Raw genomic sequence first — 20757 nt, forward strand, 5'->3', positions numbered from 1 at the left:
TGAAATCGGCCCTGCCCACCAGCTCATGGTCCCGCTTGCCCCTCCCCACCACCCAGATCGCTGAGTAGATGAGCATGGCGGGCCAGGATGGGAAGTCTGGCTCGGGGTGTTATTTAAGGCGGCTCCTATTTTGGTAAGTTCCCCTGTTGTGACCACAGGTCTCTCCTGGACATCTTCTTTCCCCCTGAGCACCAGTCACTGACAGTCAGGCAGACCATCAGTCATCCCAGTCCTCAGCAAGCTTGACTGGGGAGAGTGCCATGCCAGCCGTGAGGTGACTGTGATAACCAAGGCAGTGAGTCTTCAGGAGAAGTTGCTGAGGATTCTCTGGGGCTGGACGCTGGACTCTGGACTCAGTGCTGTGGCAGCCACCACACAGTTTGAGGTGGGGGCTCAGCCTTCCAGTTGACTGGGGTAGATTTCCAGTTCTTTCCATGTGTGACCATGGGTAGGTGTCTTACCCTCACTGAGCCTTGCTCCCTTCATCTGCAAGAAATTGATGAGATATTCCACATATGCCTAGTACATAACAGGACTCAGTGACACAGATCTTTCAAAGGAGTGGCTGTGAGGTTCAGCAGTGGGTCTCAGGACAGTACCCCGTAGTGAGACCGAGAGGAAGGAGCTCTCTTCTGCAGACTGATCAGGGGAGACTGAACAAAACAGCTGGAGAGAGGGCGTCAGCTCACGCCCCACATGTTCAAAGGCACAGTGCTGGCTGGTGGCACAGTGTGTGTGTGTGTGTGGTGGGGGGAGCGTGCATCAAAGGCTAAGCGAGGATGGGAACAGGTGGGTGCTGGCCTCCGGGGATGTGGGTGGTACATGGAATCTCAAAGGCAAGGAGGGTCTTGGAGTGCAGAGATGGTGAAGAGCAGATCACCTGGTGAGCTGGGATTTCCTGAGCAAACTCAGTGTTCCAGAACCTTCCTGAGGAAGTAGGGGGTCTCACTCTCTGGGGCCTTTGGGAGCAGTGGAAGCCCCCAGTCCTCCTGATATTTGATCCTTGGCCCCCTCGCCCTGGTGAACTTGAGCCTGAGTCCTCACAAAGGTCACTTGGCCTGCGTCACCAGCCTTGTAGGGAGGCTGCCCTCCAGTCAGCAGAGGCATGTGAGGTTAGTACCAAGCCAGGGCTGTGGAGGAGGGCACCCTGGCCCTGGCGGGCACCCAGCTCCAGGCTGCCAGGTGTGTCTGTGTGTCTGGAAGGAAATCAGCCTAGACCTGCAGTCCGAGTCTTCTCACCCTTGGTGAGGAGGATTGGATTTGAAGACGATTCTTACTCCAAAGATACGGTAAAAAGACTGATGAGTTTGTGGATTCTGAAGCCTGTGACCAGCGCCTGGCACACTGGAAACTGTCAGTCACTGCTTGGGAAGAAGACCGCAGCCGGCCAGGTGTCCACTGGGCAGTGTTGGGGACAAGGGAACGGGCACCTGGCACTGAATCCAGCAGTGTCTCTCAGCAAATAAACAAGGCACTTCGGTGTCCTTGCCTGGGTGTGAGCGCCACGATCACCATCCAGCCAGCCCCACAGGGAGGCCAGACACTGGTGAGCTAAGTGCCCGGAACTTAGTAAGCTCCCAAAGACTGCGCAAGTGTTAGTTGTTGCTGCTGTCAATAGGCAGGGCCACCTGTGTGCTTCCGGTTCCGGCTTCCCTTCCTGGGATCCGCTGGCCAGACGCTCTTTCGGGACACTGTTAGGAGGCAGAGAAGATGTTTTTTACTTTTTGTATTTAGGCATGTATTTCCATGTGTTCTCTTGGGGTGGTTCGCTTCACACACTCTGCAGGGTACAAAGCGGAGGACAGAGAGTGGGACTGGACAGAGAGCTGCAGGACTGCCTGCCGCTGACCTGGGGGCAGGTCTGAGGAGGAAGGACCAGGCAGCAAGCCCATCCCAGCCAAGATCTGAGAAGAGCCGAGGTTGGGATGGGGAAGCCCCATTCATCCAGTGTGAAATTGAGTCACAGTCATCAGACAGTCACGCCGAGCCTGGGCAAGGGCTTAGCCTTTCTCAGTGGGCCTGGGGGAAGTCTCTCCCTGTAGGTGCCCCTGGTTTTCCTCTCCCAGCCTCACCCTGAGACCGGCTCACCTCTCTCCATCTCCCCTGGGGGGCAAGGCTGTTGCCCCCCTCCCCCACCCAGTGCAGAAGCCTCTTGGGTCCAGCTGCCGTGGTCACTGCTGCCCCCAGCTTGGGTCCCAGCTTTGTGCTCCCCACTCTGGGTTTTTCTTGACACAGTGAGAAACCAGAAATAATTGAAGTCCCTTTGATGAGGAAAGAGGCAGTCTGGGCACACTGTGGGAGCTGGGGGCCTGGTGTTGCTGTGGGATGTCGGGGTGGCTGCAGTGCACAGTGGGAGGCGTGGGTGGCGTGGGAAATTGTCTTGGCCAACCTCTGTCCGTCTGAGCAGGCGGGCCTGGAGGCCAGCTCTTGGCTGCCTCTTCCTTTCCGCCCCTCCCTCCATGCACTAAGGAGCATGCAGTGTTAATTAGGAACAAGAAAATAATTGCCCATTAGAGAGCAGCAGGTGACACCAAGCTGGCCCTGGGAGCTGGTGCTGCTGTCAGGGGCTCCTTCCTGCTCTTTTTCCTCCTCCTTCCTCCTCCCCGGCCCTCCTTACCTCTTCTTTCCTCTTCCCACCTCCTTTTCCCCGTACACCCTCTGTCCCTGTCCCACCCACCACGCCCAGTTTGCTCCCAGTACCCAGGAGGGCTCGGGAGGGTTTGGGAAGTAACCCCCTAACAAAAGGCTTCCAAAGGCTGGGCAGGATGGCTCACGCCTGTAATCCTAGCACTTCGGGAGGCCAAGGAAGGAGGCTCACTTGAGCCCAGGAGTTGGAGACCAGCCTGGCCAACATAGTGAGAGCCTGTCTGTATTAAAAAAGAAAAAAGAAGGCTTCCAAGTTTTGGTTTCGCAGGCCTGCCTCACTTTCGCAGGGGCTGGAGAGCGTTATCAGTATCCTAATTGAGGCCAGCTGCCCAGCTTGGCGAGGCCCCAGGCCACAGACGCCCAGCGCCTGCCGAAGGGGGAGATCGGGAGGCTGGAGGAGGCTAACGAGGGAGCGGCTGCATCACCCACAGCCTGATCCTTCTCGGACGATCCTTCCTTGCTGAGTGGGGACATTGGTAGATTCAGGGGCTTTTTCCACTGGGGATAAAATGGCAGTGGGACTGTTCAGGAGGCAAACTTGAAGGGTAGCTGGGCTCCAGGCTACACAGGAGGCTTGTATTTAGGAATGGGGCTCCCTTACTTTTTTTTTTTTTGTCATTGGGAATAACTTGGCCAGGTGCAGGGGTTCACACCTGTAATCCCAGCACTTTGGGAGGCTGAGGCAGGTGGATCCTTTGAGTTCAGGAGTTTGAGATCAGCCTGGTCAACATGGTGAAACCCAGTGTTTACCAAAAGTCCAAAAACATTAGCTGGGCATGGTGGTGTGCACTGTAATCCCAGATACTTGGGAGGGTGAGGCACGAGAATCACTTGAACCTGGGAGGCAAAGGTTGCAGTGAGCCAGAATCAAGCCATTGCACTCCAGCCTGGGCAACAGAGCAAGACTCTGACTCAAAAAAAAAAGGAATAACTTATAGAAAAGAGTGTCATCTTAAGTGTGCAGCTCAATGAATTTATACCCACAAGCATGTGCATGGTGTGTGTGTGTGTGTGTGTGTGTGTGTGTGTGTGTGTATGAGCAGCACCATCCCGATCAAATTATACTCCTGACCCCCAAGAAGCCTCCTTCATGCCCCCGTGAGGTCAGCACCCTCCCAAAGGTAGCCATGATTCAATGATTCATATTTCTCTGGCTATTTATGAGTGTCTCTGACTTTGAACTTCATATAAGTTAACGCATTCTCTGCTGCTTCGTGTCTGGCTTTCATCCTCTCCCTGACTTCTGGGAAATTCGTCCCAGAAATGTTGTCATATGTGGTGCAGTTCCCTTTCCATGGCTGTGTAGTATTCTAAGACTGTAATACATGTTCTATATCTATTCTGTTACTGGTGGACGTTGTGTCTTTCTGAGTATTTGACTTACTGCTGTGTGAAGCTGCTGTGAACTTTTTTTTTTTTTTTTTTTTTTTTTTTGAGATGGAGTTTTGTGCCTGTTGTCTAGGCTGGAGTGCTATGGTGAGATCTCAGCTCACTGCAACCTCTGTCTCCCAAGTTCAAGTGATTCTCCTTCCTCAGCCTTCCAAGTAGCTGAAATTACAGGCATTCGCCACCACACCCAGCTAATTTTTTGTATTTTTAGTAGAGACGGGGTTTCTCCACGTTAGGCTGGTCTTGAACTCCTAACCTCAGCTGGTTTACCCACCTCGGCCTCCCAACGTGCTAGGATTACAGGCATGAGCCATTAGGAATAACGGCCAGGCAAGGTAGCTCACACCTGTAATCCCAGCACGTGGGTAGACCACCTGAGGTTAGGAGATCAAGACCAGCATGACCAACATTTGTGTATCTTCTGAGGGACACAAGCCTCCTTTCTGTAAAGCAGAGTTGCTGGGTCATAGTACGCATGTTGCACAGTGGTTTGCAAATTGGTTTTTGGGGGTTTCTTTCTTTCTTTTTTTTTTTTTAAGAGATAGGATCTCACTATGTTGCCCAGCCCAGGCTAGACTCAAACTCCTGGGCTCAAGTGATCCTCCCATCTCAGCCTCCCCAGTAGCTGGGATTATAAGTGCATGCCACCATGCCTCGCTGGCTTGCAAATGGTTAGGAAGATCCCTGGGCTTTAGCAGAGGGGCCTCAGGGGCTGCCAAGGGGTGGCCAGGACGAAGCATGGCATTTCCAGCCTCTCCTCACTCAGATCGGGCTCTGTGTTTCAGGGCTCTGCTAAAAAGTCAGTTTGAAGAAGTTAAGCTACTGGAAAAAGTTTGAGAACTTCTGTTGACACTAATCCAGCACTTCCCAGACTTTAATGGAATATACGCTGCCTGGGGTCATCTCTAGAGGCCAGTCTGATTCACTGGCTCCAGGGTGGGGCTTGAGATTCTGCACCTCTAACAAGCTCCCAGATATCAGGGCCACAGGTCACAGGGTGGTGAACTTCACTTTGAGGAAGAGGCACTCAGCTCCCATCTGTCCAGCCTCCTCTACCTCGGCCTGGGCTGCAGGGCCCTCTCGTGACAGGGCATGGACTGAGGACCAGAAGGGGGCAGTGACTGTCCACTGGCTTTTCTACCCCTGGGCTTGCTGGGGTCAGTCCCGGGGACAGGTCATGCTAATGAGTAGTCCAGGCAGGGAGAGCCCTAGCGCCCCAGCCCCCACCCCTTGCCACACTGTGAGGTCTTTGGAAGAGGGAGGTGCCCAGATCTTCTGGGCCCTAGCTTCCCAGCTGCCACATTTTTTTTTTTTTTTTTTGAGACAGGGTCTCCTTCTGTTACCTAAGCTGGAGTGCAGGGACATGATCATGGTTCACTGCAGCCTCAACCTCCCAGGCTCAAGCGATCTTCCCACCTCAGCCTACAGAGTAGCTGAGACTATAGATACATGCCACTGTGCCCAGCTCATTTTTTATTTTTTATTTTTTTGTAGTGTCTCCCTATATTGCCCAGACTGGTCCTGAACTCCTGGGCTCAAGCGATCCTCCTGCCTTGGCCTCCCAAAGTGCTGGGATTATAGACGTGAGCCACCGCACCTGGCAGAAAGCCACATTTTAAGTCGAATCCATCTGTTCCCCTTCCAAGTGAGCCATCTCTTCTGCCTTTTTCTGGGCTGCCCCCACTTCAGCTGAGAAGTCTGTCGGCCAAGAGTGACCAGCAGAGCAGCACACATCCAGGGCACGAAGGCCTGCCTTTGTCTCACCTGGCTAGCAGGGCGGCCTCCACCAGGGGTCCATCCCCCTAGAAAACGGCCGCGAGACCCCGGGCTGCAGAGCCCACCTTGGTTTGTCAGGGCTGTCTAGGTGTATGCCTCTGTCCCTGCACAGGTCTCGTCTCCCCCTTAGGCCGCAGGGTCCCAGAGTCACCCCTTCCTGCCAATTGCCACCCCCTGCATAGGGCTCCCTGAAACAGGCTTTCCCCGGCAGCCCCCCTGGGGCACTAGGGATTCAGGACCAGGAACCCCTATCAGGGGTACATGGAAGGCAGGGGTGGCTGTCAGCTCAGGAACCTGACTTAGAGCCAGGTTCAGCCCTGGCTGGCAGCCACCAACCCCGATGCCATCTGGTGCCCATCTGGTAAAATCAAGAGATGAGTGGGCAGAGAGTGGTACCATGCCTCCTGACAGACTGTGGCTCCCTTTGCAGGACCCCGAGGTGCTAGGCAGGCCTCAGGTCCCCCCAGCCCTCTCGGGATTCTGGCTTTGCTGCTGCCGCGGGCACTGAAGGTTCAGCTGTCCCTGCTGGGGTGCAGTGGAAGGGACTCCACAGTTGCATATCCTGACTCTCCGGCCCCCTCATGATTCCCCCGGTATGGAGCTGGCTTCTTGAGTCTCAGGATGGACCCCAACGCTTATAACAAGCTCTTCACATTCTAGGTAAAGAACGTGACTGGGACAGTGGGGTCCTTGTGTGGAACAGGCAGCAGGTGCACAGGGCTGTCTTCCGGGACGCTGTCTCAGTGGCACTCAGTGCCTGAGGCCTCCAGATGCTCTGGTCCTGGATGGGGTCTCTCTGCTTGCCTATCACCCTCAGCCATGGAGGTCGCCACCCACAGCCCTCCCTGCCGGCCAGGGATTCCTGCCTTGTCTCCTGTGTGGCTCACACTGTTCCTCAGCAGGGCCTGGTCCATATCTTCGTCCAGGGTCTGAACCAGAAACCAGGACCAGTGCCGGCACGCCTCCCTCACTGAGCACCAAGCTCACCACCTGGCCTCGTGCCCGCCAGGCTCCATCATTCCCACCCAAGTGCCTCTGTGCTGGGCCCTCTGTTTGCAGAGTAGGAGCTTGAACCATAGGAGGAGCCTGGAAGGATGGGTGAGAGGCACAGCTTGGTCCTGGTCCTATCCGCAGCCCAGGCTGCGGGGGCACTCAGGGACCAAGGGCAGGGTACTTTCCAAGCCCTGCACTACGGGAGGAAGAGTGACCACAGGCCTCCGCTCTCTTCCAGTCACTGCTGTTCCTGGCGCTAGTGGCCGCCATCTGCCTGGGCCTGAACCTTGTCTTCCTCGCGACTTACTTGGCCTGCGTGTGCTGCTGCAGACAGGAAGAGGCGGCGCAGACTAAGCATCGCCAGTCCTGCTGCATCACCTGGACGGCCGTGGCGGCCGGGCTCGTCTGCTGGTGAGTGGCCCTGGGCGCTGGGCCTGGGGGGTGCAGCTCACTCTGCAAGGGGCCAGGGACTGTCTGGCCATGTCCTCCTGACCGAGCTGTGGCTACCTTGATGGAGAAGCTCGTCCCCAAATGAGTATTGTCCCTTTTCTTACCAAGCATGAGCAGTCAGATGCCTGGAATGGTGATGGGGTCTCCAGACAGGTCTCCCAAGTGGCCCCCCCAACCCCTCCCCCAATATGGGTTTGTCTTGTGCCCAGCAGCCGTGCAGGCTGCTCCCTGAGTATAGCAGGCAGCATTCCCACACCGACACTGGGAGTCTCACCTCCAGTCTGTGTCCCTGTCCCCTCCCAGCTGCTGCTCTGGGTCTGTGAGGTCAGAAGAAAGTTTGACTCCAGCACAAATCAATTCCACCTTCTTGTGAGATCAGTAGCTTTTAGTTCCATTAGCCAGGTCTTCTTTGCTTTGGATGAGGAACTGAGAAATTCATTCCCTTTTCTCTCTCTTTCTCTCTATATCTTTCTCTCTCATTATCTCTCTTTTTTCTTTCAAGATGGGGTCTCACCCTGTCACCCAGGGCTAGAGTGCAGTGGTTCGATCACAGCTCACTGCAGCCTCAAACTCCCCGGTGCAAGCAATCCTCCTACTTCGGCCTCCCAAGTAGCTGGGACTATAGGTGCACACCACCATGCCTGGCTTTTTTTTTTTTCTTTTTGTAGAGACAGGGTTTCATCATGTTGCCCAGGCTGATCTCAAACTCCTGAACTCAAGTGATTCACCTGCCTCAACCTTTTCCCAAAGTGCTGGGATTACAGGCATGAGCCACCACACGGGTTGAGACCATGTTACTCAGGCTGGTCTTGAATTTCTGGCCTCAGGTGATTCTCCCACCTCAGCCTCTCAGAGGACTGGGATTACAGGCATGAGCGACAGTGCTGGGCCTTTTTTTTTTTTTTTTTTTTTTTTTTTTAAAGATGGGGTTTCACCATGAAGGCCAGGCTGGTCTTGAACTCCTGACCTTAGGTGATCCACCCACCTCGGCCTCCCAAAGTGCTAGGATTACAGGTGTGAGCCACCGCACCCGGCCTCATGCTGGGCCTTGAAGTGAGGTTTCCTAACTCGCGTGCAGGAGTCTGTACCCAGCCCCCGACACTGCCTGGCCACCCCACCCCAGCCAGTGTCCACATGCATGCTGGCTGTTTTCAGGAGTTGTTGCATTTTTTCTTGTTTTTAAATCTATAGAGGCTTTTCCAAAAGCCTCTGGTGTCCATGCAGAGACACTTCTGGGGTGTGGTCACCCCAGAGAGTAGAGTCTCTCACTACCTGGCAGCAGGCTGGCAGCCAGGCAGGTCCTGGTGAGCCTAGGGCTGAGGATTCCTGGGTTCTTATCCCCAGGCAGCTCACCTTACCCCTGCAGTTTTCTCCTCTGTTAGAAGATGCTCTTGATTTCATCCTGCGTGTAGTGTGAGGCTCACTCACACACCCAAAACACAGGCAAGACGCTAAAGCAGCTCTGTGGGGCTGACAAAGCTCTGAACACAGGGAAGAGGACCAAGGCTGCTGTGACATGCGGCCAGGGCTGAAATAAGAGACTCAGAGGACAGAGTTCTGGACAGGTCAGAGGTCACAGGCGAGTGCGCTTCTCAGTAGAATGGAAGAGCTTTGAGAAGCGACTGTGGTGTTAAAAATCCTCCTGCACGGCCGGGCACAGTGGCTCACACCTGTAATCCCAGCACTTTGGGAGGCCGAAGCAGGAGGATCACGTGACCTCAGGAGCTCAAGAGCCGCCTGGCCAACAGAGACGCCGCCTGAAACCCCATCTCTACTAAAAATACAAAAATTAGGGGGGCCAATTTGTCTAACGGCTGCAAGGCCCCAAACTTGCAGGTGGAGCGTGCCTGGAATCCCAGCTACTACTTGGGAAGCAGAGCCAGGAGAATTGCTTGAACCTGGGAGGTGGAGGTTGAAGTGAGCTGAGACAGTGCCACTGCATTCCAGTCTGGGTGGCAAGAGTAAGACTCCATCTCAAAAACAAAACCCTCCTGCTGAGACTGTGCGGCAGTGCAGGGCACATGGGGAGGGGTGGGACCCAGGGGACATCTGGAGAAGCCAGCAGCACCCGCTGCACAGGGACTCCTGTTGCATGAACTCAGATTTTTTTTAATTTTTAGTTTATTATTTATTTTTTATTTTTAGTCAAGCTTGCAAGGTTTCTATTTAGAAACAAACAAACAAAAAAAAAAAACAACAGAGGCTGGGCATGATGGCTCACACCTATAATCCCAGCACCTTGGGAGGCCGAGGCAAGAGGATCACTTGAGGCCAGGAGTTGGAGATCACCCTGGGCAATGTAGTGAGACCTCACCTTTCCAAAAACGAGCCAGGCATGCTTGTAGTCCCGACTGAGGCAGGAAGAGGATGAGCCCCAGGAGCTGGAGGCTACAGTGAGCCGTGATCACACCACTGCACTCCAGCCTGGATGACGTGAGAGCCTGTCTCTTACACACACACACACACAGAGAGAAAGAGAGAGAGAGAGACAGACAGACAGACAGACAGACAACAAACCTGGTTTTTGAAGAATACTTTCTTTGGCATGGTAAGAATGGCATGAGGAGTCAATTCTTCCAATAAGAAAGAATTCCCTGCAGTGTAGGGAAAACTCAAGGCGGAAGGAATGTGCCTGGCAGAATCCATCCCACAACATTCTGGGCTTTACTCATGCCAGGCCAGAGGGCGCCAGCAGGAAGAATACAGGCATCAAGTCTGCTTTCTGGGTCTGTCAGCAGGGGCTGCGAGCCGAGCCCCAATTTGCTTTGAATCATTACAACTGAGGAGAGAAGACTGGGCATAGTGGCTCACGCCTGTAATCCCGGCGCTTCGGGAGGCCAAAACAGGTGGATCACTTGAGGTCAAGAGTTCGAGTCCAGTCTGACCAACATGGCGAAACCCCATCTCTACTAAAAATACAAAAATTATCTGGGCACGGTGGCAAGTGCCTGTAATCCCAGCTACTTGGGAGGCTGAGGTAAAAGAATTGCTTGAACCTGGGAGGCAGAGGTTGCAGTGAGCTGTGATTGTGCCACTGTACTCCAGCCTGGGCGACAGAGGGAGACTTCGTCTCAAAAAAACAACAACCAAAAAAAACTAAGGCGAGAGCTCTGAAGGAATGGAGCCAGCATAGAACTGGATGGCCCACCTGAGTCCAGGCGTCCCTGGGTGACAAGGGCACCCAAACCCATAGGATGAGAAGGCGTTAACTTGGCAAAGGTGGGGGCAAGGGTGGCAGAGCCATCTCCAGGCAGAGGGAAGAGGAGCGTTAATAGGCCCCCAGGTGGGAGGGAGCATGAGGCTAAAGGAAGCCAAAGCGGCCAGAACAGATGAGGGGGCTGGGGGCCCTGCCGAGGGCTGGGGTGAGCAGTGAGTGGCAATGGGATGGGGAGAGTGTCACGGGGTCAGAAGACACAGCGGGCAGTTGGGATCCAAACCACGGAACAACTCATAGGCTGTGACTAGGGTCAGGTTCTTTATTCTTTTTTTTTTTTTTTTTTTTTGTTTTTGTTTTTTGACAGAGTTTCGCTCGTTACCCAGGCTAGAGTGCAATGGCGCGATCTCGGCTCACCGCAACCTCTGCCTCCTGGGTTCAGGCAATTCTCCTGCCTCAGCCTCCTGAGTAGCTGGGATTACAGGCACACGCCACCATGCCCAGCTAATTTTTTTTGTATTTTTAGTAGAGACGGGGTTTCACCATGTTGACCAGGATGGTCTCGATCTCTTGACCTCGTGATCCACCCGCCTCGGCCTCCCAAAGTGCTGGGATTACAGGCTTGAGCCACCGCGCCCGGCCCCCCAGGTTCTTTATTCTAAGAGCCAGGGGAGCCACAGCAGGGGCTCTGCAGTGGTAAGGTGACCGGGTAACTCAGGTTTGACGGAAGTGAGTATCTGGAACAGCGGGACCTGAATGCAAAGAAGTGGTCACCGGGCGGCAGAAGAGCTCAGAGGCCTAATGAGGGCAGACAGTGACCCCAGGGTTAGCAGCAGCAGGAGCCACCACCACCACCTGCGGGCCAGAGGGACAGAGGGAGAGGCCATGTCACTAGGGAAGCTGGAGCCACACAGCCTGCCAACAGCAGCTGCAGAGCAAGGGGCACAGGGCCCTGCTGCCTTCCCACCACCTCCAGTCCCCTGCCAGCGGCTGCATCGGCAAAAGTCAGCTTGCAGGGGAGCCAGAGACGTTCAGTGAGGGATCAGCCCCCTGTGGTGGAAAACAGGGCAGGGGACAGAGGAGGGACAGGTCCAGGCAGAGGGTCGCATAGATAGGGACAAGAGTAAAACTCGGGCTATTAGGGAGGCCCAGTCAGAGGTGGCGGGCTGACACCCGGGTGTGGGCACAGTCAGAAGAGGACAACTGCACAGAGGAAGAACCGGCTGGGGAGGTGCAGGGAGAAGCTGGTGAAGTGGATCCGCAGGCTTCTGGCTTAAGCACCCGGATGGGGTGGCAGTGCCATCCTCCGAGGCATGGGACATTGGCAGGGAACGTGAAGAGAGGCAGACGGTCACAGTATGGTTGTGCACAGATTGAGTTAAAGGTGCCTTTGAAACGTCCACGTGGAGTTGGAGTTACAAAGTCGGGGTCACGAAGGCGGCCAGTGCGGCAGCCACACGCACGAGGGACCTACCGTAGGCCACGCACAGTGAGAAGAGAAGGGGGCTGGGTCCAGCGTTTAACGGCTGGGACACAAAAGGTGCCTGTGAAGGAGACCAGGAAAGAGTGTCCCACCAGGAAGGGCTGGGAATTCCGCAAGGACACAGGCGTCATGGGGCAGCGTGTTCCAGGAAGAAGAGCCAAGCTGACCACTGCATGTGGGAGGGGGGTTGGGAAAGGCCCTTGGGTTTAGTGGCAGGGAGGTCACTGGTCACCTTCGCTGGAGTTTCGCCCACTGGGACACAAGAACGGCCCGGTTGGTGTGAGCTGTGGGAGGGGCAGGAGGGAGAGTCGTGACAGCAGCAGGAGAAGGAATGGAGGTCAAGGCTGGGGGACTGAGGTGGGAGGACACATAAGCTCTGCTGACGTGGCTCCGCTGGAAAACGGGATCGAATACACAGAAGAAAAGACCGAGAAGGGGGTCCTGAAAAAGCAAAAGGGATACGAGGTGCTCCTCATTTTGAGGGAGGTAGTGATTTTATATTTGGGAAAGATGGGGGTGTGAGCATGCCAGGAAGAAGGCACCACCAACTCACTTGTCCCCAACTGCCCAAGCAGAACAGGCTTTCTCATGGCCTGGGTGGGACCAGTGACCCCAGGAGGGACCAGGAGACCCTCATTGAACAGCCAAGGCAATTTTTTTTTTTTTTTTTTTTTTTTTTTTGACAGTCTTGCTCTGCCGCCCAGGCTGGAGTATAACGGCGCAGTCTCGGCTTACTGCAACCTCCTCCTCCTGGGTTCAAGTGATTCTCTTGCCTCAGCCTCCCAAGTAGCTGGAATTATAGGTACACGGCACCATGCCCAGCTAACGTTTGTATTTTTAGTAGAAATGGGGTTTCATCATGTTGGCCAGGCTGGTCTTGAACTCCTGACTTCACATGATCCACCTGCCTCAGCCTCCCGAAGTGCTGGGATTACAGGCGTGAGCCCCAAGGCGATTTCTGATCCCCAAAGATGAGGTGTAACATCCCAGCCCCTTCTGGGCCATCGCTGATAAACCCACAGACTAGGAGAAGGACATAAGCCAGAACTGCATCCATTTCAGAAGAGACCCGAGAGAATGAGAACGATAGGAAGGTGCAGGCTTCATACTGAATCCGCAGAAAACTCTAAATCATGACTCAGAGCACTAGGAAAGGATGATCACACCGAGCCGACAAACGGCTTCTCAGAGCACAGGACGATGGGTTCATTTTCTTTTCAATAAAGATACCAGTTGGAGGATCATGGAAAGACAATTCATTTAACGTCTGAATATCTCAGCTGAGCGCTTGGCGAAGCTCCTCATCTCTGTGTGGATACTGTGGGAAAAAATGTGTGGCATTTTCCACGTTGGTACATTTAACTGGGTTCAAAGCTAGTTATAAAACTCTGATTGAATCCAAAAAATATTGACTTGTGCAGTAGATTTTTAAACTGTAGAGAGAGAGTGTGTGTGAGAGAGAGAGACAGAGACAGAGACACGTGAAGTAGGCAGGAACCTCGTTTTTCTAAATGTCTGCCGCTCCCCATCTTGGATGATGATGCAGGAACCTCATTGTAAAAGGCACATTCCCAGGCCACACTGATGGAATGGGCCAGGCTGCTCATCTGCACTTAACAGGCTCCCCAGGTGATTCTGCTCCTGAAGTCCAAGGACCACATCCTGAAAAACACTGAATTCTAGGGGTCAAGGGCGCCCTGGAAGGAGATTTCTATCACAGTCCTCTGGGGGTTTCATCCTAGATCCTGTCTTTTTTTTTTTTTTTTTTTTTTTTTTGAGACGGAGTTTCACTCTTGTTACCCAGGCTGGAGTGCAATGGCGCGATCTCGGCTCACCGCAACCTCCGCCTCCTGGGTTCACGCGATTCTCCTGCCTCAGCCTCCTGAGTAGCTGGGATTACAGGCACGCGCCACCATGCCCGGCTAATTTTTTGTATTTTTAGTAGAGACGGGGTTTCACCATGTTGACCAGGATGGTCTCGATCTCTTGACCTCGTGATCCACCCGCTTCGGCCTCCCAAAGTGCTGGGATTACAGGCGTGAGCCACCGCGCCCGGCGATCCTGTCTTGTTTAAAGAACAAAAGAACCAATGGAAGTGTGGGCGTGGACGTGTACATTCATCTTCCCCTACCCCAACCCAAATGAGCATTTTGGATGAAAACTCAGGAGACTGCTTCATCAGTCTTCAGACAGTCCCAAGTGCTGCAGGTCAGATGGAATATGATGGATGACACGAGTCAAGATTTGAAATGATTTGTTCGTGCTGGAATGTTGGACTAAAACCAACTAGATGAGATTTCACAGGGCTAGATTTAAAGTTCTGCTTTTGGTTAAAATGAAACAAAAATCCATACAGCACTATAGGAAGGAGGAGGGACTGGGCTTAACGGCAGTTCTTGGGAAGAAATTCAGGGGCTGTTTGTAGACCACAAGAATGGTGTCGGGAGAGAGGGAAACCAGGGTGGGCACAAGTTCAGGTCAGTGTCCCGGGGAGCAGAGGTCCTAAGAAATGAGCCCCGCTGCACTCAGAGCTGATGAACAAACTGTGGGGACTTGAGTGACTCAGTCAGGCCACATTTAAGAGTGACATTAACCAATTAGACTTTCATCTAGAGGACGGTGATGGCCTGGGCAAGGTCTGGAGACCTTAGGCCAAAGAAGGACACCGGACCCACTTGGAGAGCACAAGGTGAGAGGGTTGGGGGAAGCCACATTCAGACGTCTGACTAGGGCACTGTGCAGAATTGGAAGCTTATTCCAGGCGATAAAGGAAGATCCAGTGGGTGAGTGGCTTAAGGAGTCAGGTTCAGCTCAGTAGAAGAAGGAACTTTCTGTAAGCTGAGACTTCACAGTGGAAGAACAGACTGTCCCATGGGTGGCCTGGGGATGCTGGGAGAAAGGTCGGAGGATGTCGAAGGAGTCCACAATTCCTGGAGGTGTCAAGAAAGACCCAGGATCGGCACTGGGTGTGATCTCAGCAGACCTCAGGGATTCCCAGGCCCAGCCGTGTCAGAATCCCCCGGGGGCTGGTGAAAGTGCGGGTACCTGGGCCCTCCCCGGACCTGCTACATCATCATCCCTAGGGCTGGCTGCAGTCTCCTGCCTTTTGGAGTCACAGGACTGGAGGACACTATTTTCCTATTGCCTGAGCAAAATGTCCTGTGGAGCCAGCCTGCCAGGGCCCTTAACCTTCACTTCCCCACCCCCAGCCCCACCTGCCAGACTGTGAGATGTCATTCCCCTACCCACACCGGCCCCCAGGAAAGAGTTCCTCAGCTAAAGTAGAAAACCTGCTCTCCATGGATGTTTATAGCAACTACATTCAGAATTACCAGAACTTGGAAGCAACGAAGATGTCTTATAATAGGTAAATGGATAAACTGTGGTCCATCCAGATGATGAACTATTCTTCAGCACTGAAAAAAAAATGCATTATCAAGCAAGGGGGAAGTCATGGAGGAATCTTAAATCCGTATTACTAAGCGAAAGAAGCCAATCTGAAAATGCTCCACACTGTATCATTTCAACCCTGCGACATTCTGGAAAAGGCAAAACTGGAGAAAGTGAAAAGGTCAAAGGTTAAGGCCAGGCACAGTGGCTCATGCCTGTAATCCAAGCACTTTGGGAGGCCAAGGCGGGCAGATCACCTGAGGTCAGGAATTCAAGACCAGCCTGGCCAACGATGTGAAACCCCATCTCTACTAATAATACAAAAATTAGTTAGGCGTGGTGGCACGTGCCTGTAATCCCAGCTACTCGGGAGGCTGAGGCATGAGAATCACACCCAGGAGGCGGGGTTGCAGTGAGCCAAGGTCTTGCTATTGCACTCCAGCCTGGGCAACAGAGCAAAATTCCATCTCAAAAAAATAAAAATAAAGGGGTTAGAGGGGAGGGGGTACTTAATAGACAGAGCACAGAGGATTTTTAGGGCAGTGAAACTACCTTGTATGATACAGTAATGGTGGACAGGACATTTTTTCTTTTCTTTTTTTTTTTTTTTTTTTTTTTTTAACTTTTTGCAGAGATAGGGTCTCACTATGTTGTGCAGGCTGGTCTTCAGCTCCTGGGCTCAAGCGATCTACCCACCACAGCCTCCCAAAGTGTTGGGATCACAGGCGTGAGCCACTGCACCCAGCCAACGCATGTCATTATCCATATGTCAAACCTATAGAATGTGCAGCGTGGAGCGTGAACTCTAGTGGAAGCTGTGGACTTTGGGTGGTGATGATGTGCCTGTCTAGGTTCATCAGTTGTAATGGACATGCCACTCTGGAGCAGGATTTTAGAGTGGAGTAGGAGGCTGTGTGTGCCTGGGGCAGCGGATATATGAAAACTCTCTACTTTCCTCTTAATTTTACTGTGAACTTAAACTGCGCTTAAAAAAAAAAAAAGGGAAAGGGAAAAAAAACCAGTTTGTTTTTTCGGAGACAGAGTCTAGCTCTGTCACCCACAAGGGAGTGCAGTGGCATGATCTTGGCTCACTGCAACCTCTACCTCCTGGGTTCAAGCAATTCTATGCCTCAGCCTCCTGAGTAGCTGGGATTACAGGCATGAGCCACCGTGGCCAGCCCCAAGCTTATATTTTAAAATAAACACAAACATTCTCTTTGTGTCACCTCTAACCTCTGTTTGGGGTCTTGCTTGCAGTGCTGCGGTGGGCATTGGTTTCTATGGAAACAGCGAGACCAACGATGGGGTGTACCAGCTGATGTACTCCTTGGAGGATGCCAACCACACCTTCTCTGGGATCGATGCTCTGGTAAGGCTCCGGGGCAGCTGGCCGGGCACAGGCACAGCCCACAAGGCCAGTGTGGTCAGAGCAAGGGCCCCATCAGATCCCGGTGGCTCAGCTGCACATGGAGGGCCTGTGTGCTGCCCAAGGGCTGGACCCCCGTCTGCGCTGCAGTTGCCTCTGCTGGGGCAAATGGGCAATTGTGCTTCCCAAGTCTGGAGGGGTGGCAGGGATGGGGGGAGGACCAAAGGAGGCAGCTGTGGGATCAAACTCCATTCATTTTCCGGAAAGCCAAACTCCTTCCACTTGGTCAAAGGACACCTGAAACGTGGAAAATCAGCCCCACTGCATTTTTTTGTGTTCATTTTAATGCTGCATACAGAGTGTTGCGGGGTCCAGGAGATGTCAAGAAGAAAAAACTCTTCAGAAACAACTGAGGACCGGGCGTGGTGGCTCACTCTTGTCATCCCAGCACTTTGGGAGGGAGGCTGACGCATGTGGAGCTCAGGAGTTCGAGACCAGCCTGGGCAACATGGCAAAACCCTGTCTGTACCAAAAGTACAAAAATTAGCTGGTCGTGGCATGGTCCCAGCTACTCAGGAGGCTGAGGCAGGAGAATCACTTGAGCCTGGGAGGCGGAGGTTGCAGTGAGCCAAGATCATGCCGCCATATTCCCAGCCTGGGAGACAGAGCATGACTCCATCTCAAAAATTAAAAAAAAAAAAAAAACCAGTTGAAGAGTCCCATGGGGTGCGGTGATGGAAACCTGCCGCAGGTCCTCGGGACTCTGGCTTCCGGACTTCGACTCCAGGTGGGGGCTCACAGTGAAGGGTGTGCTGGCCTACCTAGAGGAGGACTCTCAGGGGAAGGGAATGGCTACTCTGCCAAGCCAGGGCTGGATTTTGTGGCAGAGACTGCTTGACACACACGGGCCTCTTGCTGGGGCTGCCACCCCGCTGCTGAGGGCCTGGCCCAGGGAGGAGCACGACGAGGGTGGACAGCTGAGGACTTGGTTCCCTCTGCCTTTTCCACCCCAGCTGCCTGGAACTGGAGTTTTCCCAGCCCACACGTGTCACTTTCACTCTAAGCACCAGGCTTTTTCAGATGCTTGTCCCAGCAGCCTCTGCCACAAAATCAAGCCCCAGCAGGAGAATCTGGCCATTGCCCTGGCGTCCTCCGGAAGAGGATTGGACCCCATTTGCCACCCTCCTGCTCCCTTAAGCTCCTCTAAGGCTTTAATCCCTCAGTCAACAAGGGGGGTCACCTTAAAGAGACAGCTGCGCTGCTCCTCTGTGCCCAAGTCCATTGTGGGAGGAGGCCCTGACCTCCAGAAAGGGGCTGAGGATGGGTACCAGACCAGGGGCCCTGGTCTCTGCAGAGTTCATTCTGCCGCCAGTGTCCTCCGGGACCCATCCCTGTAGCCTGAGCGCTGATGCCCGGTGTGTGGATGCTGGGCTTGAACAGCCTTGTGGGGTGAGCTGGGGTGGCTGGGATGCAGGAGTTGAGCGACTGCCAGCTCGGGGCTGGGAAGCAGAGGTGTAGCCTGGCCTAGCTGGAGAAAGCTCTCCCTCTGGGCACCCCACCCTTGCCCCGGGCCCTGGTGGGGAAGGGCCCCATAGTCACTGCCCTCTAGGCTCTCTCTGCCCCTCCCTGCTGCCCTGCTGCCTGCCTCCTCTTCACCCACCAGCACCAGAATCGCTGGAGGAGGAACCCAGCCCTGAAAGGAAAACCCCCTCCCCTGCCCTGCCCTGCCCAGGAAGGCCCCAGGGCCATGACCTTCCCTGGTGTAGAGAAACTCCTAGAACTCCCTTATGGGAAAACTTGAAGTCCTTATCCCCCAGGATGAGAGCTGTATGGGGAGGTGAGCTGGGAACAGGCCCCCAGGCTGGGTCCTTCCACCCCGAAGCCTGACAGTGCTCCAGGTTGCTGGGACCCGTGGGGCTGGTTTGGGCCTCGGGGTGGACACTCAGCGCACCAGTTCTCAGGGGTCCAGGGGAGGCAGCAGACCTTAGAAGACTTCCCAGACCCAAAGGGGGAAGTCCAGATATCAGATAAATGGCATTAGTGCGATAATGTCAGTGAAAGTGCTGGTAAACTATAAAGCACCCTCAACTGGTGTGACTGTGATTGTGAGTGCTGTTACAGTCAGTACCGTAATCACGGTGGGGTCAATGGGAGGCTGGGGTCTGGGACCCTGTGGGCGGCAGAGGCAGGTGGAGGACTCGTGAGCAGGTCAGGCAGGACCTGGCCCTGGGCCTTGCTAGAGCCCAGATCATGCAGCTGACTGGCTAGGAAGAGGCCTCTGGGGTCGCACCCACAGAGTGGGGTGAGTCCTCCTTTCCTGGACTGGAAGCCCCACACCTGTCCGTTTCCACCTAGAGGGATGCCTGTGCCTTAGGGGCGGTGGCTCAGGGCTCAGGGATCGGGTGGTCCCGGGAGGGCTGCCTGCCCCAATCTAGGGGTGTAGAGAGGAGTTGTCTGGGGACACCAAAACTTCCCGCACCTGGTGGCCAGCACGGCCCCTCCAGGCGTTCTCACGTGAGCCTGCAGCAGGCTGGTCGGCAGCCCTCAGGTGAAGAAACTGAGGCACAGGGAGGTTACGTGGCTGCCCCAAAGTTGAAAATGTGTGTGTTTCAGAGCAGAAACCAGAATCTGGGCCTCCTGGTCTTAGCCCCTTACCTCCGCTGACCTGGCCCAGCCAGCCTTCCCGATAACCTCACTGAGCACCGCAGCGCCTCCCTCCCAGAGGTCTTCACACTTGGGTTTGCATCAGAATCATCTGGAAGGCTGGGTAAACACAGACTGCAGGGCCGCGCCCCGCCCCCGGAGGATCTGATTCCGTGGGTCTGGGGCAGGGCTGAGAACTTGCTTTTGTGAGTGAGTTCCCAGGGGGTGCCTCTTATGCCGCTAGTCCCGGGACCGCACTTGAGAACTGCTCTGTGCTCTAGACCATGGTCTCCACCACCTGGAGCTTGTCCCTAACTCTGCCCAGCCTGGAAAGCTGACCTGTCCCTCCCATGAGAGCCTGATTCCATCTCTGCGTCATCCCGCCTGTCCTTGAAGGGCGGGCTGGGTACTGAACCTTTAAGGAATTGGGGATGATGTGGCGAAGTGGGGAACCGTAAGTAGGTCACTGCTGTCATTCTTATTTTAAAAAGCAAAATTTTTTTGTTTGTTTTTTGAGACAGAGTCTGTCACCCATGCTAGAGTGCAATGGTGGTCTCGGCTCACTGCAACCTCTGCCTCTCAGGTTCAAGCAATTTTCCCACCCCAGCCTCCCAAGCAGCTGGGACTACAGGCACATGCTACCACACCCGGCTAATTTTTGTATTTTTAGTAGAGGTGGTTTCACTATGTTGGCCAGGCTGGTCTTGAACTCCTGACCTCGTGATCTGCTCACCTTGGCCTCCAAAAGTGATGGGATTACAGGCATGAGCCACAATTGCCCGGCCTCTATTTTTTTTTTTTTTTTAAATTTTAGGATCTTTTGAGCCTAGGAGTTCAAGAACAGTCTGGGCAGCGTAGCGAGACCATATCTCAAAAAACAATTTTTTAGTTTTGTTTCCTGTGGGGAGATACCAGGAATAAAAGAGAAGTCATGAGAAATGAATGCCTTCTTTTTTTTTTTTTTTTTTTTCCTAAGGAGGAGTTTAAGAAATAGAGAAGTTAAAAATGGAGAACTGTGAAGGAGAAAAGAAGTGACCTTACAGAAAAAAATTTACAGATAATTTTTAAGAGCCCTTTGCTCTGAAGTTTGTTTGCTATAATATAGAAATATGGAAATGTCACCTATTACTGGGGTTTGTTCATAATGGCACCATTATTTGATAATAGTGCCACTCGTATCAATGGTTCCAAAGTGGTTGTGCATTTATCTTACTAAATTGAACAGCAGAGCATACTAGGATGGCCTTTAGTTACTGAATGTACTTGAACGTGGTTTGCGGTCTTTTCCCCTACGCTACAAGCTGTCCAATCTGTACAGGGAAGAGTGTCTCTGTACTCTGATATCTCTTAGTCCTCAACCAGCTCATAAGAACCAAGCATAAGCCAGAAAACGGAACAAGCCGCTGACGCTGAAAAAATAAAACAAAATGAAACAAAGAGAGCCATTCTCTTTTCTGGAACCTGGAA

At 53.6% G+C, this 20757-nt stretch overlaps 1 protein-coding gene across 3 annotated transcripts in view; it reads left to right on the top strand.

Annotated features, from left to right (window-relative positions):
• The window catches only part of TTYH2 (tweety family member 2), a 51285-nt gene that overhangs the window by 2079 nt on the left and 28449 nt on the right, over nucleotides 1–20757 (top strand). For all 3 annotated transcript variants that reach the window (XM_039476330.2, XM_039476331.2, XM_074388919.1), the window contains exons 2-3: nucleotides 7043–7215; nucleotides 16539–16650. In XM_039476330.2, coding sequence (XP_039332264.2) covers nucleotides 7043–7215; nucleotides 16539–16650 — 285 coding nt within the window. The remainder of the gene's footprint in view (nucleotides 1–7042; nucleotides 7216–16538; nucleotides 16651–20757) is intronic.

Source organism: Saimiri boliviensis, chromosome 17, assembly GCF_048565385.1.
Source record: "Saimiri boliviensis isolate mSaiBol1 chromosome 17, mSaiBol1.pri, whole genome shotgun sequence".
NCBI classification, from domain to species: domain Eukaryota; kingdom Metazoa; phylum Chordata; class Mammalia; order Primates; family Cebidae; genus Saimiri; species Saimiri boliviensis.